Raw genomic sequence first — 12,121 nt, 5'->3', positions numbered from 1 at the left:
GGCCAGTCAGAGGAAGCATATGCACAATTTGATATTTTAAGAAAGACATTTTGTACAATTCAAAATAGAAAAATCAATGGAACTTCTAAGGCCAAACTATTATGAGGGAGGAAGTATAGCAGGAAAAGAAAACAGTATCCCAACTAGCAAAAAAACAACAAAGAAATCTGGTCTTAATAAAAACATGTGCTTTGCCAAACTACAAGATCTAAAAGAATTAATTTTGAAATAAGAAACCATGTTACTTGAAGATGCCAAGAGAGAGATATAGGAACTTCCCTAAAAATGGTATACATTTCTCAGGACTCAAAAGATGACAGTTTTTGAACTCTATAATTACATTTTGAGAAGTTAAAAAAAATCAAGTAAGAAATCTGAAATGAGACTGCACTTGATTACAGCAAAGATCAAACACTTTTTAGATAGTTTAGACTATAAATTAACATAATTTTACTACCTAGTAATTGATAATGACTTGGAATGAGGCAAAGTCTAATTGTTATATTAAAGAAAAGGAAAGTACAAGTTGAATGTAGTCTAGTAGTAAGATTTATTCGGTCATTGACCAGTATACAAAACAACTTGATAAAATAATGATTGCAAAATACAATTATTAATAATTGTTAAAAACAATTTCAGATACTAATTCAAGGTCATTTTATACACGTATCAGTTTTCACCAAGCAATTAGGAGCGTATTTTATATACGATGTAACAAAATTTTGCTACACTGTGAACATCACTTAGTTTCTGATTGTCCAGAAGATAACGTAAATAGAAAGTATCAGTATGTCCAGGGTGTTTGTTTAGAAGAGGAGTAATCAGCTGGTGGCGACTGTCCTTGTAGAACTGACAGTACAATAGAACATGCGCTGTAGTTTCAGTAACACCATCATCACAAGGACAAAGCTGAGTTTCATTTAATGTAGTCTAATTTTGGTATTTAAATATAGATCATAAGACACAATCTTTGCCTTCCCAAAAAATAGTAAAGAAAATTCCAGCCATTTTATATTAAATATTACAGCTATAAGAAGTGTACACATTAACAAAGACTTTGGTATTGTAGTGCCTGAACTTTGTTATTGTGGTGGTGGTGCTGTTTGCCTTCAAGTCAACTTATAATAACCCTATTGTTAAGTTTTCTTGTCAGGATTTATTCAATGAAGAGGTTTGTCATTTCCTTCCTCTGAGGTTGAGACAGTGTAACTTGCCCAAGGTCATCCAGGGGTTTTCCATGGGTGAGTAGGGATCTTTACCTTGGTTTCCCAGACACTCAAACCACTGCACCATGCTGGCTCTTGATCAAACTAGGAACTCTAAACTCACTTTCTAAGATTCCAGTCACATGGAACAAGGCAGATCTGAATGACATCCTGCTCCAGGATGTTGTGATCGGAAGGTACTCACTACAATTTCATTTCCAATTTCTACAGACCTGTTTTCAACTAAACAGAACAGAAATACAGTGTGCCTTTGCCTTCTCCTTACGCGGGGGATCCCGTTCCAGATCCGTTCCCTCCACCACTCCCTTCTCCTTCTGTGACATGTCTTTTTAGATTGTAAGCCCGAGGGCAGGGAACCGTCTAACTAAAAAGATTGTATGTACAGTGCTGTGTAAATTTACAGCGCTTCATAAATAAAGGTTAATAATAATAATAATAATAATAATAATAATAATAAATCCATCTATTGCTCAAGCCCCATGGGATATAATGGGGCGTGTGCATGTGGCGGAGCGCCATTATTTCCCTCCCCAAGCGGCTTCCATGTACACTGGAAGCCGTGCATGGCACTGGCACACTATTTTTTTCTCTCTCGTGAGAAATATTTCCTTTTAGCTACGTGCTAATCTAGAAGGCCTTTGTATGTGATCTATATGTACATTTTTATGTGAAGTTCTCTTAACTTGAGCATTTTTGTGTGAACACTGTATTTTTTAAAGCTATTTTCTCTATTATAGTGTTTTTGGACATGATTTTATTGCATACATTTGGGGACATATTGTTCTATATTATATGGATTTTTGTTTTTATTTTCCTTCTTCCCCTCTAATATGTGATTGTTGTTCCCACCTATTAAATGAAGAAATCCATGATAACATTTGTAACAAAACTAACTTTGGTGTACAACTCAGTTTCAGTTCAATTTTTGGTTCAAGAGGCACAAATTTGGTAAATTAGGACCAAACAAATTTCTTCTCTATGCCTTAGATGTATAGCCACAAGGAAGACTTAGTACACATTTTCTAGTTTCACATAGGGCAACAATGAGTCCAAACCAGATTAGCCAGTGTCTTGTGTACCCTTGAGTACATTCCCCTAAATTCTCTGCAACATAAAGGGGCTCCACAGGAGCCAAACTGAGGCAAAGGTAGTTCACTGAAAGTAGATAGATAATAGGGCTTCGGGTTGTATCATCAGTCCTAAGTGACTCAGGATCTTAACCTTCATGCACCAGGACAAAACTATTTAGTACCTGAGAGCCACATTCAGTTGCAGAAGCCAAACAACCCGACCTACAATGTGGGCATTTTACAAAACTATTGTCTCAGAAATAAACACCATGTTCCCCAGGTTTCGGTCCCTTGCCATCTACAGGTTCTATACGTATTTGAAAAAAATGTCTGGGGCAAAGATTGTCCAGGCAAACCTAATGTTTTTTAGTATTTTATTGTCTCATCAAATGCAACATATCAATTTTTTCAGTAAACCATAATGTCAATAACTAGAAAAGACATATTCTTTTCCCCCTCAATAAATTGGCCCTTTTGGTGGGCAAGGGGAGAGACACTAGGATTCTTAGAAGATTCAGGACATAGAAAATCTGTACAGTGAGCCTGCGGCAAGTGTGGGCTTGTCATCTTCAGTTTGAGCTTCCGTGCATGGCAAACCCCAGTTTCCTGAATGTGTGTACGTGCACGTGGCAGTGCAAGTGGGAGCATGCACCCATTGAGAAGAACTGAATGGTTTTTTTTACTATGGATAGCAACGGCACACTGTATATGAAATGATACTGCTAAACTCTAAGCCTTACCAATATGTCGATATTGATCCTCCAGATATCGTACAGTGAAGCCAGAAAATTGCCCAGGCTAATCAAAAATTTTATTCTGATGCATGAGTGTTAAGGACGTATTTTAATTAAAAGCTTCAGTCCTATAGCCACTTATCTGGGAGTAGGTCACTGAGACAACCATGCATAGTATTGTACTGCAAAAGAATTAATAGAAGATGGAAAGTAGGGGAGAGGTGAACAAACTGAACAAACAGCAGTAATAAGAATTAGTGTTTGGAACATCAAGGTAAAATATGTTAGCTGTCACTCACACTGTACCTTCAATGATGTAGAACTACTGAAGTCCACAGGAGGAGTAATTAGTTTATGAATTACCCTTGTAAACTTTAACTATGCTGCCTGGATCTTAAAAGAGACACTCCCACAAATCTATTCAAACTGGTTACGTAAATGACTTTCAGGAAGGTAAATTACAGCATTTAATGACGCAAAAACATTACACCATCTTGCAATAGGTATTTATGTACATATATTTCTGTTTATTTTGTGATTCTTATGCAGCAGCCAATTTTATGACTTGGTCAAACAAATTAATGACACGATTAAAAAATGAGGAAGGGGGGGAGGACTATGGTTACTAAAATTACCTCTTGAAGCACAGTGTACGCTTATTTGTATGATTACATTTTATCCTATGACTGACTGGATGTCAAACTGCAAACTCAAACTTTCCACATGTTCTTTTGCATTTTTATACATAGTCTCAAAAATAGAAATATGCCCTTGTAAAATAAGTGCGGTTACTGTTAAGAGCTATTACTGTTGAATGAATAACAGGAAAAAATATGGTCATTCAGAATAACAGTCCTCAATCATAAACTAGAGGCTTGCTTTTGACTTTCTAAAATGTATGTGGGTAAAGAGGGTCCTTGAGGCAGGGCACATCAAACACCCCTGTCTCCACAAATTTCATGATGTACAGATCAGTTTTATTATTCAACTCTTTAAATGACTTAATTGGAGATATATATATATATATATATATATATATATATATATATATATATCACTTTCTCCATCCTCTCCTTTAATTCAGTCTCTAGCATCCTACTGAGGCTATTGAGCCTTACCATGACAGAGGCCAATAAAGCAGGTGTGAGCAAAGTGTCCCTGTTTCAGGGTTTTGTTTGTTTGTTTTGCAGCCCTAGACCTTTCCAAGCTTCTCTGCCTGCCCTTTCCCCTCCTCTCAAAAGGCTGAATGGGTTCTCTTGGGGTCCATTCACACTGCAAAATTATAGTGTTACATTCCACTTTATCTGCTGTGTCAACATCCTGTGGAATCCTGGGACCTGTAGTTTGGTGAGGCACTAGAGAAGCTCTCCAGATAAGAATTCTAAATGCACCTCCCTAATCTGCAAAACCCAGGATTCCATAGGATGTTCCCATGGCGCTTGAAATGGAATACAGAACAATAATGGCATAATGTGAATGGGCCCTTGGATATTTCCAGGAATTGTCACTAACCTTTTAAACATGTTGAAGCTCCCCACCATTTAAAATAATCACCACTCCCCTTTTATCCCCCCCCCAAAACTTCAGCCACTTTCAGGCATTCTTAGTTTTTGAGTTTTTGATAGTCTGTGCAGTCCCTGGAAGGTCCCAGGGACAGACAACTAGCTCTTAGAGTCATCACAATCGCCCACACTTGCTATAAGGCCTGGCGCTGAAGCTCTTCTTCGCACTGTCCACCTCGTGTTTTTCTCTAAAGGCACACATTTGGTCAGAAATGTCAGTTATCCACTCCGTGCCATATTCACTTCTGCTTCCTCAATTGAGATTAACTATACCAGATCCTTAGCTTTGTGAAACAACTTTTGATGGAAACAAGTTCCAGTGGCTCTGCAAAGAGAGGCACCCTGCAGTGTTAGTGACTGTAGCAATTGCATGTCTCCTGACTATCCACACCCAATGAAGGTAAATTCTCTTCATCTCCTCCCATATCTAACCACCTCAGGCCTTCTCCTTGCCCAGTTAACTTCTCTTCCCCTTTGCCTCTCTCTTAATGGGAGGTCATTCTGGACAATTCTCATCATTCAACCTGCCCATCGTCTGACTTTGCAGGGTAGCATCTCTTTTTGTGCCCTTTTTACTAGGGAGACACCAGCCCATCCATATGCTGCAGACTCATTCCCTAGTACAAACAAAAAGATGTTGCCCTAAACCAAAAAACTGTGTGGCAAAGCAAAAGGTTTAGGAAAAGCAACAGTGCAAAAATGAATAGCTAGATTTTATTACATAGAGTATTCAAAAGATAGTATATGAGCAATAATTATCTGACAAACAGGCAAGCAAAAGAATATATATGCAAAACTGTGTGCTATGCCTGAAGATGAGAACAGTCAATGATATACAATGTCTATTTGAATACAGAATAAACATATAAATATTGCCAATTTGTACAAAGCTGAAAACTGTAAATCCCAGCTAATATATATAAAAGATGTCCAGCATTCATAGTGCATCAGGAAATGGTTGCACTTCTGGAGGACACATGGCACATAGCTTTGCATATATATTCTTTTGCTTGCCTGTTTGTCAGATAATTATTGCTCATATACTATCTTTTGAATACTCTATGTAATAAAATCTAGCTATTCATTTTAGCAGTTACTTTTCCCTAGACTTTTTGCTTTGCCATGCAGATTCATTCCCTGCCATATCTCTACAGAATCCCCTACTCATGCCACCTCTTTCTACTGGTGGTTCATCAAAATACATCTTTAAGTGGTTGTCAGAAAGGCCGTGTACACTTTTGGAACAAGAGCTCTTCAAGAATTAGTACCTTTAGCCATCAACTATATCCACCTAGCTACAGCTCTTTGAAAATCATTTCAGAACTACGTATCAGAGAAATGATGTTGTCTTTCTCTTCGTGAAAAGAGCTGGCTAACTTTTATGGTGTCAATAAGGAAGTGTTTCACCACAACTACCTCTTCTTTTGTTGCTGTGCCTGCGCAAGAATTGTGCAGGCATCCTGTGCATATAATTGTTAATATGGGTTCTTTTATCATCAACAAGCCATACAGTTGCTCTAGATGTATATGGGCAAACTATCAGAAACCTTTGCAGTGTACAAGACTTGATTTGGCTCCTTGTGTCACAAGCCTTTACCTCCATTCTCAGTTTATCAGCCAACAAGCACCACTATGCAAGCAACACAGAAACAGGTCATAATTTAAATTTCCTCAGCTAAAATTAACTGAAAATATTTCAATATTTCAATTCCACACTATCAAGAAACCCCTAAAATACTAAAAAAGAAGGGAAAAGAGAAACTCAGCTAGAATTTATAGGAAGAACTTCCATGTTTAAAACTGCCTCATGGGTCACAACATGATTTTGAGATCACTGAATGGTTGGCAGCAATAAATGGTTTTGTAAAACATCACTATCTATCCTGGCATTCTACTCTGGTTTTCAGAATGATTTATATATACTTATCTGTAATATAATGTCACATTACGCTTGTTCATATTCTTCTTATAAATACTACAACATTTAGAAGCTTGCACAGCCATTAACTGACTGACCAGTGTGTTGCTTACAGCTTTAAAAAATTCTCAACAGTTGCCTCTCCCTTTGTCACATTAAACCTTGAGTGAGCAAATATTAGGCTTGATTAAACAAATATTAATTTCTATAGGAGAGTACTCAAGCACATTTGCAGAACAGTGGGCATACTGGGCCAGATACCCTACAACTGTGTAATACTGGCAATGGTGAAAGGTAGCTCTCTTCAGAAGAAATAATACAGAAAAGTGGTCAGAAATTACTCCCTGATCAAGTCATTAAATTAACACTAAACCAACAGTGCTCCCTATTAGACATGAGCCAGTAACTATTTTACAATGATTTGCTGCAGTGCTCAGGATAACTATTGGAACAAAAAAAGAACCCTGTCAGCGCTAGTGCTCTATATAGAATGGCATAACGTAAATTATTTTTTTAAATATATATATAAATTTTGAAACCTTTTTATACGTTTTTTCCTCATTTTGTTTTCCAGAAGGGGGATCTCCATTTTCTGTTACTGTCTGCATCTGGAAAAAAATGTTAACACATAATAAACATCATTTACTATTTGTACTGCAATGTTTTAAATAAGCTTCAAGAAGCTAACAGCCAAATAAGGGAGAAAACAGTAAAACATCACAACTGAGCAATATAAAAACAGAAAATAGAATAAAATGGATATAGCAGGTCACTGGTCAGTAAAAACAGAACAGAGTAACAAGGCAGGAGAAATACTAAAGAGGGGTATCAAATCCCATTTCAAAATTAAGAGGAGAAGATCCCAGTGCCTAGATAATAGCAATAGCAAGTACATTTCTATACCACTTATCAGTGCACTTAAGCACTCCCTAAGCAGTTTACAACTGTAAGCTAATTGCCCTCACCAAGCTGGGTGCTTGTTTTAGTGATCTCGGAAGGTTGGGACTGAACTCACAACCTTGTGGTTAATGAGTGAGTGGCAGCAGTACAGGCATTTAACCATTGCGCCACCAGATAATAATAAGGTAGGTAGTAAAATAAGGACTTCTTATGAAAACCTCATTTAGTGAGCAGTTTTCTATGAAGGAAATACACTGATGCCAGCCCATCTATGTTTTTAAAGGCTAAAACCAACACCTTGAATGAGCTTGGAAACAAACAAACTGACAGCCAGCGCAACTCTTTCAATAGAGCATGTCCATGGAACCCAGTCTAAACTGGCCTTCTCAAAAGCAGCCTCATGAATAATGAATTATTATCTTAAACATTACTAAGGAGGCAAAAATAACTCCTCTCCAAAAGAGGTGTAACTGGTGCATTAGCCAAAGCTAATTAAAGAAAATATAAGTAACTGCTGTCATCTGGGCATTCAGTTACAATGCTGGATCAGACAAAGTCAAATTGTAGGCTTAGTCTATGGGGAATTTGATCCTATCTAGAACAGGCTGTTCAGTTTTTTGGACATTCACCAACAGTATCTATCTACATGGCCCTGTCTGCACAAATCAAATAAAATGTCCTTTGGCTGTCCTCTTGGCAGGACCCAACCCCCCCGAGTCTGTGGAAACAGTACAGACAACGTCCAGCCCATTCAGCAACAAACCTGGGGTATACCCTCCTTAAAATGGGAGTTTAAAAAGTCACTAGTTGCTCCATATCTTCTGGAAAGATCTGGAGCCCTCTATTTCGATGCAAGGCAGTTTAAAACATGTCCCACTGTGATGCCTAGTGTAGCTGCCATGTGTTGCTCACTCTGAAGTCAGAATGTGGCACACAGCCATATAATGAATGCTGGGTGCCTTTTTCTGATCTCACAGCCAACCAATCCATGGTGGCAGTGGCAGTGCTGGGCAGCACACGCATGCAAACAGACACCCGGCATCGGAATACAGTGCCCCATATAGCAAGGGGAGGTCTGGATAGCTCCAGGGCCAGGATACTCTGGACTGCTCCCGGAATATCCTGGCCCATGCACACACTATCTTAGTCTTTGCTAGCCGTCATTATATAGTAAAATAACACAGTGTCCTTAAAACTGAACATGGCTGATTGGCAGTGAGAAACAGGTGAGAACAGGGAGTATGCAAGTCTTTCACTCTTGCTTCTCTATGCATAGAATATATATAGCTGTTGAGGAAGAAAAAAATCATGTTTGGAAATACATATTCAGATAGTAGTTTATAATGAACTCTGATTTGCCTTAAAGATGGTTAAATTTTTTGTCAATAAACTCTTTAAGTGGAGAGAAAGGTGAGTGAAAGAAATGTGTCCCAGGCACATTTGTGTTCAATTTCCATTGGCTCTTTGTTCATAGAATAATAGAATCGTAGAGTTGGGAGAGACCACCAGGGCCATCCAGTCCAACCCTCTGCAATGCAGCAACTCTCAGTTCACTTTAATGCATTAATAATGACAATGTTTATAATCTGCCACACCATGTATATAGGGCAAACGTATAGCACCTTTAAAATCTAATAGTGTCTAATAAAATCTAATTATCCCATCAACAAAATAAAACAGTGGTAAAGACGAAAATTAACACTAAAAAGAATCCTCTGCACCCTATCCTCAGCCACCACTGACTGCACACAAAAGGGACCAAAGCAGGACACAACTTAAGGATCATTTGGCTGGTATAGGTAGAGAGATAACCCTTGGTTATCTTGGGCCCAAATAATTTAGGGCTTTAAGAGACCTACCTTTCTTAGCTATGTTGCAAACAGTCTGGAGCTGAGAGAGACAGTCAACCCATTCATTGATGCTGTTAGTTTTTCCAAGACACTGTTAAAGCAAACATAACAACATTTAGTTGGCCAAGATTTAACCCTTATATAATACATATCTGTATTATTTTAATCATTACACATTCAAGCCACATTATCATTGAGCAAACAAATAAAGTTCTGTATTCTGTGCATAAATGTGAATTTTCTGCTCTAGCACCAACAGTCTCTTGTGCAAGATTTATGGAAAGTGATAAATGTACACAGCCTCTAGAAAAGAAAGGCATAAAACATAATGCCTTGAATGGATTACAGGGAAAATATATGATTGCAGGTGGGAGAGCCTACCATATTGTATTTAATTTAATATAGTAATAAGACATATCTCACTTTAAGGTGCTTTGGTTTAGAGTGCTCAGCTAATATGGCGCTTTTCAATTATACAGTACAGTTCTATTCTGTAACCCATACTCCATTTGTTTTCAGCACTTGCACACATTATGTCTCAGTATTGAATTTTGGCAATTTTTTTATTTGTTATTTTTACTTTTCCATCTTTTTAGGCCTAGTGCTATTGCATAATTGCTAAATAACAGTGTAAATATGTTTTTAGCCTTTCATATGCACTGGCAAGTGGGAGAAAAATTGTAATTCACTTTAAAGAGATATTCACTTTATGGTGGTGATTTGGAAACTAATCTATTGCATTGGCAAGATATGTCTGTATATAATATAATATAATACAGTATTAAGTAACAGTAGGATAAAATGATAATATAAAAGGAGAGAAGAAGAAGAAATTATAACATAAAACAGTGGTGAAGACAGAGATAGACACAAAAGATAAAAATCAGTATAAGTAAAATCAGTAAAAAAAAAACCTAGTTAAAAACCCCAATACATCTGTTTATAAATTGAATTATTTCCTAAGAGTTCTAAACTTTTGACTTCTACTTTGCATAAGAATCATGCAAGTAATTGAACGCGGGGGGCTGTTCAACATATAAGTTAGCTGATCAACTTAGACATTCTTTAAAACTGGTAACAATCCAATATTTAAAATCTCTAACATACACACACAACATTATTGCAATGCATCCATTCAAAACTAAAGATTGTACACTTAAATAGAGTCAGTTGGAATAGTTTTTCATTTCACAATCTTGTAAAAACTGGCAGGGGAATTTTAAGGACAAAGCAGACATTTGCTTTAAAGCTATAGGTAGGACTGCAGTTTTCTTCTTTTCCCTTTCCCCATTGTAGCAGGGGTGGGGAGAGTGTGGTCCACGTGGCCCCAAAAGCCATTCTGAGGCTCTCAAGTGTCCACTCACTTGTTTGAAATTAAAAAAAAAAATTTTTTTTTAGCTGAAATGTTATGTTCCCTCCCCCCAGTTTAGTCCTAGGGAGGACTCCCCCCCCCAAAAAAAAAAATAGTTTTCAGTTGATTACTTAATTTGAAAAAAGTATCTTCCAGACAGGGTAAGGCAGGAGGGCAAAACATAGAAAACTGGGCCCACCCCACCCCATTGAGGGTACAGGGAGGCATTCTGAATTTTTGAAGTTTAAAAAAAGTTTTTAAAAGGATGAAGTATGTGGTAGTGGTGTCTGCTCTCTGAGGTCCAGCAAGGGTGTATGCAATAAAAATCTAGTAAGCTGATACCTGCACAGATGCTTCAGTCTGGATATACAGTATGTGCCATTACAGCACAGAGAGACATTTACAGGAAAAATTACAGTAACCAGGACAATGGAATTCTAGAGAAACCCTACCCTCATCTTTGCCTACCATGGCACACACTCATACCAAAGAAGAGGTATCAGTGTGTGCAGACACAACAGCCACAGTTCTTCATTGTTATTTTCCTAACTGGCATAACAAAACACAACAAAAACCCAAATCCTTTGTTTTAAAGCCCTTTGGTCCCCATGTGGCCAAGAACAGGAGTGGCCTCTGCCTGCACTGAGATCCCTTCAAATCTTCTTAACTGACAACAGAAGTAGCATTGGAGACAAAATGTAGGTCTGTGACTCTAGTATCATCACTCTTCTTCTCCTGTATGACTTTTAACATCTTTGTCTGATGAAGAAGTCAGTGGTGATGCTTCAAAAGTTTGCATGATGTATTTGAAGCATCCTAGTTGTCCCTATAAAGATATCACTGTTTTGTGGATTTTGTTGCATTTTGCCGCATGGCCAACACAACTATCCTTGAGTATGCTTCCTGGGAAAACAAAGTAGATATTGTTTCTGCTCAGTCTTATAATTCTCTTTTTGGATAGAGGCGAGCACACACAGATTCAACAGGAAAATAAAGCTTGCTGCTAGGATCTGAATCTGTCAATTTGTTCTCAGGGCAAGAACACAGCCCTGCACAATGACAGAAGGGCAAACGTAGACAGAACTTTTATTAAAGGAGTTCTGACTAGGAAGGCTCCGCCAAGGGAAATCTAGATTTTCTTATTCTTACGTGGTAAACCTGTGGCAATGGCAAACCCCCTCTGAAGAAACTTGCCAAGAAAACCCTATGATAAGGTCGCCATAAGTCAAACATAACTTGGAGGCACAGAACAACAAAATCAAAAACTTGTGAACAGCATCAATATAATTCAGATTAAAGGAAGTTGTTGCAGACTGAGCATAATATGCCTTTTCTAGAAAAATAGCCGAGATCGGCATTCATTAAACTATTGCCCATTTTAGTTGTTACAACATTTTTGAACCAATCTCTCAATGTAATCCTGTACTACAGCACAGATAATGCCAAATTACTTAGCACAAATTTATCTAGTACACTCAGTACAATCTGAAAGTTGTATATAGAAAGCTCA

The 12,121-nt window shown here is 37.7% G+C and overlaps 1 protein-coding gene across 5 annotated transcripts in view; it reads right to left on the bottom strand.

The window, feature by feature from the left end:
* PIP5K1B (phosphatidylinositol-4-phosphate 5-kinase type 1 beta) overlaps positions 1–12,121 on the bottom strand; it is a 118,739-nt gene that overhangs the window by 72,371 nt on the left and 34,247 nt on the right. For all 5 annotated transcript variants that reach the window (XM_089490358.1, XM_089490357.1, XM_089490359.1 and 2 more), the window contains exons 2-3: positions 9,270–9,351; positions 7,050–7,118 (exon numbers count right to left, since the gene is read on the bottom strand). In XM_089490358.1, coding sequence (XP_089346484.1) covers positions 7,050–7,118 — 69 coding nt within the window. In that variant the 5' untranslated portion in view covers positions 9,270–9,351. The remainder of the gene's footprint in view (positions 1–7,049; positions 7,119–9,269; positions 9,352–12,121) is intronic.

Source organism: Sceloporus occidentalis, unplaced genomic scaffold (genome assembly GCF_023333645.1).
Source record: "Sceloporus occidentalis isolate IW3139 unplaced genomic scaffold, rSceOcc1.0.p SCAF_1, whole genome shotgun sequence".
NCBI lineage: Eukaryota > Metazoa > Chordata > Lepidosauria > Squamata > Phrynosomatidae > Sceloporus > Sceloporus occidentalis.
Note: the sequence above shows the minus strand (reverse complement) of the source record. Positions and strands in the feature narration are given on the sequence as shown.